At 36.4% G+C, this 8,397-nt stretch overlaps 1 protein-coding gene across 1 annotated transcript; it reads left to right on the forward strand.

The window, feature by feature from the left end:
- Positions 1–1,492: 1,492 nt before the first annotated feature.
- LOC107702651 (gamma-glutamyl hydrolase-like) lies at positions 1,493–6,499 on the forward strand. The gene is made up of 9 exons (XM_016505033.1): positions 1,493–1,779; positions 2,435–2,549; positions 2,636–2,686; positions 2,870–2,954; positions 3,039–3,177; positions 3,751–3,857; positions 4,779–4,869; positions 5,130–5,267; positions 6,283–6,499. The coding sequence occupies exons 1-9, from the start codon at positions 1,683–1,685 to the stop codon at positions 6,402–6,404; spliced, it is 945 nt and encodes a 314-aa protein (XP_016360519.1). The 5' UTR covers positions 1,493–1,682; the 3' UTR covers positions 6,405–6,499.
- The last annotated feature ends 1,898 nt before the right edge of the window (positions 6,500–8,397 follow it).

Here is an 8,397-nt window from a genome sequence, read left to right on the forward strand (position 1 = left end):
CTTAACATCCATTTCTGCAATAAAAAAGTATTTTCTTTCATCTACGCTCTGCTTACTAAACACTTTCTTCTGTTTTTGTGGTCTGGTAGGTAGCAGACCTGTAGCCTGTCAGCATTTAAGCATTGACAGGAAGTCGGTTAGTTTTTTGCGAAGAACTTGCTCTTTAGTGGCAGCACATTCTGTCTTTAATACGGTTACCCACAATGTTCAGAAAGTTATCTATGTGTCCTCAGTTGAGCTACTGGAACCTTTTGAATTTATGCACCTTACACACCTTTGTTTGAAAACCAAGTTTACTTTTTAGCAACCCTCAGAAAAACTATTTTCTGGTAGGTTGGTTCCTTTTGTTGTACAGAAGCCTTGCTATGTGTTACATAACCAGGGCACTTATTCATTCAACACAGCTGATGCACCATTAGTGTAAGTACGAGTACAAGTGTTACCTACTTTATGAAAGGTCATCAGTGTTAATTATGGGATTATGTGTTATGATGATTGTCACAGAGAGATTTCTCTTGATGTTGTTTTAATAATGTCATACAATGCTTTTATTTGTACTGAACGTAGAAAATAATCGTTAATTATAGCTTTTCTATTGTGCATTTGTGTCAATTATCTTTAACAGAATGTAACGTTTACGTAACGTTAGGCTTAATTATTTTTTTTAAAACACTTGGTATTACAATTAGCTTCTGACAAAAATGCAGTTGGAATTTAAAGGGGTCATATGACGTTGCTAAAAAGAACATTATTTTGTGTATTTGGTGTAATGAAATGCGTTTATGCGGTTTAAGGTTAAAAAAACACATTATTTTCCACATACTGTACATTATTGTTTCTCCTCTATGCCCCGCCTTTCTGAAATGCGTCGATTTTTACAAAGCTCATCGTTCTAAAAAAGCGAGGTGTGCTCTGATTGGCCAGCTATCCAGTGCATTGTGATTGGTTGAATTCCTCAAGCGTGTGACAGAAATGCGACCAGCACGGATCAGCTCCAGGCATGACGAAGCAGATATCGTCCTCTTTTGGAAGACCAAACAAAGTAGTTTCGCTTTCACAACGAAGCACACAGCGCCTTCACGACATGGCGGAGGCGGCAACAAAACTACAGCGAGAATAAAAGTTACGCCTTCTTTCTTTGCGTGAACATTTGGGCGGCGTTATGCAAATCTTCCCACATCGTGACGTAGACATGTGGGGGCGTGTTAGAATGAGCCGTTTTAGGTAGGCGTGGTTGACTCTTAACTTTTATAAAGAATATCTCTTTGGATTTGAGACTTTAGTCTTTGCAACTTTACAGATCTTCTTTATGCACCAAGAGCTTGTAACACTTCAAAGAGAAAGGAAAAATTGAAATCGCATCATATGACCCCTTTAAGAACATTTTGACAGGCATGTCATTGTGACGATGACGATTCGAGTGGGCGGGGCCAGCCATGACTTTTCGCTATTCTCTCATTGGATTGTGAATTCATCATAGCTGATCCTGAAGAACAGTCAACGCCTCAATAATTCACGCGTCAAGGCGCCGCTCGGTTAACGTGACGATTGCGGATAAGCGGATCCGGGCGCAGCTTTCGTTAAAAAGCCTGACATCGCCAGTGGAGCTGACATTGCCTTCTGTACAGATAACATCAAGGAGCTTTCCTTTATTTCGTCCTTTGGTGTGCTACCTGAGGTGGATGTATCGCCAGGTGTTCGTGCTCGCGGTGTTTGCCGCTTTTCAATGCGGTTTTCCAGCATCATGCGCTCGTAATTTAAATTACAGACCAATCATCGGTAAGAATAAAAGCGAGTCTTTGAAGCGTTATTTCTTTTTAATGTCCTGTTTGCGGGTAACTAGTGTTGCTAATGTCTGGTAAATGATGTATTATTTAATCTCGTATTCTTGAGATGTGTTGCTCACTGGGATTTGTTTTTTTAATCGCAGCATCCTTCTCCGCAGCTCCGCCGCTAGAACGTTCTCCTTTCTACTGGATTATTTTTTAACTCTTAAAAGCATTGTCATGGTAAAACATTTTAAACATGGCTGGAACCTAACCTTGCGGAAAAAAAGCTAAACCAGTCAGTGGTTAGCTGTTCTCCTAATCAGTCCAAGTTGGTTTGGTTTGATGGTTTTAAAGAGGTTGTGGGCTTTTGTGGTTGTGATAGTCTGGAAGACAAATAGCAAACCAGTACAGCCTTATGCTGCCCTTATGAAAATTAACCATGGTTTTAATAGCCAAAAGTGTATGTTTTTGGTGGATTGGTTATCATTTGTATAACCACAGTTTTACCACAGATACCATGGTTAAACTATGGTTAGTGTTGTAAAGCCATGGGTAATTTGTGGTTACAACATTTTTTTGTTTGTTTTTTTGGGGGGGGAAGTAAAACCATGGTTAATTATCGTAAGGCAATGCATATGCCTAATATATATCTTTTTGCATTTCAGGAATTTTAGCCCAGGAAAACTTAGAGGACGACCCACATGCACAGGGCTCTTCTTATATAGCTGCATCATATGTGAAACACTTGGAGTCAGCTGGTGCCAGGGTTGTACCAATTCAGTATGTTAAACACAAGCTACATGCTATTATTAAAGAATATAAATAAAGAGAGAGAATACATAAAGGTAATTATGTTTGTTTTGCAGCATAAATCGCACAGAGGAGGAGTATGAAAAACTGTTTAATGCAATAAATGGGTGAGTGTTTTTGACTAGTTTCACACCTACCTAAGCTGGTAGATGTGTTTGGAACATGGAAGTTGGTTTATATTTGGTCCAACATGTAAACCAATTAATAGACCATCTAGAAACCAGATAACATGTTCCAAAACTGCTGTTTTTGTTCATACCTATATTAATTGACTGCTTTTACCCATTTAGTTTGCTGCTTCCTGGTGGGAATGTGGACATCGAAAAGTCTCAGTTTACCAGAGCGGCGAAGATTTTCTATGAACTTGCAATAAAGGTAAGTTAAAAACATCATCATGTGAAAATTTGTTTGAATTGATCTGAATATGAATTGATGGTTCTTCTTTATTAACCACAACAGGCTAATGATGCTTCGGATTATTTTCCGATCTGGGGCACCTGCCAGGGCTTCCAGCAGCTCACGGTTCTGATCAGCAACAAAAACTTATTGACCTTGACTGACACCAAAGCAGTTGCCCTGCCGCTGACCTTCAGCCCAGGTTGGTAACATTGTGTGTTTTTCTCCAAATGTCACATTCTGGAATGGCAAACTCTTACTAGTAATACAGCACTGTTGTTCTTTACAATAATTACAATTAATGGGTGTAAACATATAACAGTGGCAATTAATGGGTGGAAATCATAGACTGTATAAAAACATGGATGTAGTGTCCGTGACGTCACCCGTAGATTTCCGAAGAGCGTATTTGAAGCTCGCCAGCCTCTAGCGGCCAGTTGATGAATTACAGTTTGTCACTTCCCTGTTCGCTTCACGAGAGAGCGGGATGTTGCCGCTTGGTGGAAACATATAACAGAGCATCGGCATACTTCTATGTATAAGTTTATATGAGCATATTTATATACCCATGACAAACTAGATGTGCAACATGAAAGATGTGGCTTACTATTCTTATACATTTGCGACACTTTCTAAACAATTTTCATATATTATTGCACCAAACTTAAAAGGCAAATGACAAATTGCTAAGCACAGTTTGTGTTGTCTGGTTTATCTATTTTGTGCATTAACTCATTACAGTTGATGTTTGGTCATAGATTTTGATTGATTACAGGAGCTCAAAACAGCAGGTTGTTCAAGAAGTTTCCAAAGGATGTTCTTCAGTCTCTGTCAAAAGAGAACATCACATCTAATTTCCACAGCTGGAGCTTGTCCATGCAGGTCCCAACTTTATTTAATAACATTTTTTATGCATGTGAGAATTTTTTTCAGAAGTAATTTCACAATGCATACAACGGAATGCCATTTAAAACTAGAAACATTGACTTCTGTATTTCTCATGGTACTTCTTTCTGCATACTGACCAGCAGTGTTGGAAAAAAGTTACTTTTAAAAGTAATACATTACAATATTGCGTACTCCCTAAAAAAAGTAACTAATTGCGTTACTTCGTTACTTTTTATGGAAAGTAATGCATTATATTACTTGTGCGTTACTATTTCTCACCAGGGCTGGGCTTGCTAACAAAAATAAATTAATAACAATAACACTTTTATTTGAGCAATTAAAAAACAACAACAATGTTTGTTGTTTTTACTTATTGCTTATTCGTATGGGACCATCAAAGGTCATCAGTGAGATCAATCATATGAAGTGTATTTGTGTTATTTAACAGGTTTAATTATTGCAGGTTTGCATCATTTCTGAGTTTGCAGTTCCCTGTTTTTATTCATTTTGAGGAATACTGAATTTGTTTTTGTACACGTGAAATCAGTAAATGCATGTTCACATTTAGTCTAGAACTAAACTAAATATCATGTTTAGACCGGGCACACAATGCATCTGCACCTTACTAATAATTTCTTTCAATATGAGGACAGGAGAGCTGTCAGTCAATAAATGCGAAAACAAAGTAACTGACGTTACTTATTTGGAAAAGTAATTCAGACGTTTTGTTGTAAATTTAAAAGTAATGCATTAATTCACTAGTTTTTTTTTTACTCCTTGAAAAAAGTAATCTGATTACACAACTCAAGTTACTTGTAATGCGTTCGCCCCAACACTGCAGATCAGTCACTGTATACTTCAACAATTTTTTTCGTTTCTTTTTCTGAGTTGTCTAAACATGATTTGCTCTTACAGAATTACAGTAGCAATGCCAAGCTTAAGCGTTTTTATCGAGTCCTGACAACAAACACAGATGGCAAAAATGAGTTCATTTCCACCATGGAGGGTATGAATGCTACAGAGCATCTCTTTGTGTATGTGTGTGATGTAACCCATCATTCAGGCAGGCCCACCGTCAGCCGTTTTTCATTAAATTGAGTTCACCCATAATACTGTGCTGTAGTGAGCTAATTGGTCGGTTTTACATGTAGAAGTAAATATGTGTGTTCAAGTAAATATAAGTGATGACTATATAAATAATTACATTTATATACTTATACATTATATCAAAAAGTTTTTCATGGACCTCTGTTGTATATCCTGTAGCATATCGATATCCCTTCTATGCTGTTCAATGGCACCCAGAGAAAAGCCCATTTGAGTGGATTGAGAAAGCTGGTATGGTGCACACGCTCTCAGCCATCAAAGCCACTTTCTACACTGCCCACTTCTTTGTTTCTGAAGGTTGGTCATCTAAAAAATGGAAATTGCAATGTGAAGTTGAGAATCTCTCGTCTTGGCTTTCGTTAACCCTTTTAATTTTGCTTAACTTGGTGTTAAACCCTAGGTTTGTTTTAGTGGTCGACCGATATTGGTTTTTTGACAGCCGATACCGATATCTTGGAAAGCAGGGTGGCCGATGTCCGATATAATGTTATGTAATTTAATTAATATTTAAGACATTTGAAATCATTTGAAAATGGAATAAAAAAATGTGTAAAATAAACATACTTATACTTTAGATGACAAGTATTTTTCATAAATAAATAAATATTTAATAAAAATATAATTAAAAAGGAAGTAAGCACTGTAACCAACAGGGCACTCAATATTCTGGGAAGTTGTGTGCATTGGAAAGCATTTTTTTTTTTTCAAATAAATCCATGGTAACACTCATTTTACATACAGCACACAACTGAATCCGACTAAGTTTGCAAAGTTTGTGAAATTAAATGTTCATTAGTCATTCAAAGGTTTGTTTAAATGATATAAATGCGTATTTGCTGAATGCTGACGGCAAACGAGAAAGTGCAAAGTTTGTGAAATTAAATGTTCATTAGTCATTCAAAGGTTTGTTTAAATGATATAAATGCGTATTTGCTGAATGCTGACGGCAAACGATAAAGTATTATAATATGCCTTTCTATTACTAATAATATAAAAGCAATCGTTATAATACTTTTTGTATACATTTTAATTCCTTTGTTTAACCGTTCTGATTATTAGATAGACTTCTATCCGTATTAGACAGAGCTATTAACGACGACAGCGAACAAGAGGGAGAATGTGAGCGCACTCTAAGTGTTCAGGCTGCTGTTCTCAGCGCCGTCAAAATAAAAGACCTCAAATTTGAAAAATGCCAAATATCGGCCGATATATCGGTCGACCACTAGTTTGTTAAAAAAAAAAAAAAAAAGTCAAAATTAGCGTCTTTCTGACCACTTAATTTATGCCTTTATTTGCTGTTTGTCTTTTTCAGCAATGAAAAACCATCATCGGTTTTCTTCGCAAAGTGAAGAAGAAAAAGCTCTGATTTACAACTTTCAGCCTGTCTTTAAAGGCCTGAACAGCATCTTTCTTCAAAATTACTACTTCGATTGAGTGTTCACACTATTCATCGTGGCAGAAAAATTATTTCTTTTATTTGTGTTTTTAAGGATTGTTTTTATTTCTTTCCTCAGATTGCTAAAACTTGATGTTTGAAAGTGAAGTGAAAGAAAGTGACGTGACATGTTGCCAAGTATGGTGACCCATACTAGGAATTAGTGCTCTGCACACTATTCATCGTGGCAGAAAAATTATTTGTTTTATTTGTGTTTTTAAGGATTGTTTTTATTTCTTTCCTCAAAGATTGCTAAAACTTGATGTTTGAAAGTGAAGTGAAAGAAAGTGACGCGACATGTTGCCAAGTATGGTGACCCATACTAGGAATTAGTGCTCTGCATTTAACCCATCCTAAGTGCACACACACACAATGGAATGCATAATTGTAACATTCATGATTCAGGACTCATTGACGTAGCTCTTGATTGTTGATGTGAAGGGTTCTAGAATCATCATGACTGAATGTATTGTTACAGTTATGTCCATTTCAGAAGTCATATTATATAATATGTATCTTCTAGTGCCATTGTTCAGAAGTTAAACATTGTAATGTTTCACAGGGTTCAGTAGCATGACCAATGCAATGTTAAAATGTTCTATTACTTTGTCAGTTTTAGAGAAAATAAAATATAGATTTAAACTTTAAACTGTTATTTTAACTGGACAACAAACCTAAATATTTTAATTGTATGTGGTAATTCACTCACTACCCAGTAGGGGGCAGCAGTTGCAGTCCAAACTTCATGGTGCGTTTAAAAAGGGTCAGACAAGACTTCTCAAAACATTTATTTTGCTTTTTTAAAGAGGTGGGATAACATAAAATTACCAGAAAACGACGAGACCTAAATCTCCTTAGAATCAGATACATAAAGCAGGTACAAAATCAAAATGGAAAAAGTGCAAATTTGCTAATAGCTCTCGTACCAGGACACAAAGGTACAAAACGTCAACAGCGTTCTACACTGGCGTCAAACTCTCCTACATCAAGCTTTATAAACAAACAAAAATGCATGTACGGTATATAGAGCGTTCTGGAGTACTAACCATTTACATCTGTTAAACATGAACGGTTCACGTTTGCTAAATTGTGTACAATCAGTTGACCCCTGACATGTGCATAGACTTATACTACATTGTTTCATGCACTTGAAATGAATAAAGAAAAGCCTTTCTATGGCGACAATTAAGATTGTTCTTTGACACATGTACCATAAACAAGATCATCACTATGATAGCTAATTTGACACTTTTTTTTGATTGTGATCACAGTTTACTTAGCGTTTAAAGATTGAACAACTTCAATGCGCACTGAAAACATTAAAGAAATCGTTACCTAGCTCCATTCGACACATTTCTATTTGAAAGATTCTTTTGGAAGGAGAATCTTGTTATGCTTTGGAGGCCGTTGGTGCTGAGCAACGTGAAAGGTGCAATATTAAAAAAAAACTTAACAAAAGCGACATAATCCAGTACGGAGCAGCCATTCCGATGCACAATAAAGGAGCAAGGCAGGTTGGCGTCCATCCAGCAGTCAGCATGTAAAAACACAATATGCAGCCTGATTAACTGTAAATACTTGCATTGAAATAAGTAAAACCGAGAATGACTGATTATAGTGTATTAGAGATACACTGTGTCTACATCTTCGAGAAAACATCAAAAAACCTTGGTGCAATCTCTTTCTCTGTCTTCAAGTACAAGTGTTTCTCCCCCTGTAATTCACCCAAAAAGTTAATTAATTTAGTCATTTAACTACCTTGAAGCCGTTTCAAACCTGTATGCCACTTTTCCATGAAACGAGACTTTAAGAATCTTTAAGTACAGTTCCGTAAAACTTTTTCTAAAGGTCGCATCAGGTTTCTATGGAAGCCCGTTTCCGCCACTGAATAAAAAAAGAAAAACAGGTAATTGCGACTTTTTATCAATTCACAATTCTGTGAAAAAAAAGTCAGAATTGTGAGATATAAACTCGCAATTGCGAGTTATAAAG

This window comes from Sinocyclocheilus anshuiensis, unplaced genomic scaffold (assembly GCF_001515605.1).
Source record: "Sinocyclocheilus anshuiensis isolate Anshui unplaced genomic scaffold, SAMN03320099.WGS_v1.1 scaffold802, whole genome shotgun sequence".
Taxonomy (NCBI): domain Eukaryota; kingdom Metazoa; phylum Chordata; class Actinopteri; order Cypriniformes; family Cyprinidae; genus Sinocyclocheilus; species Sinocyclocheilus anshuiensis.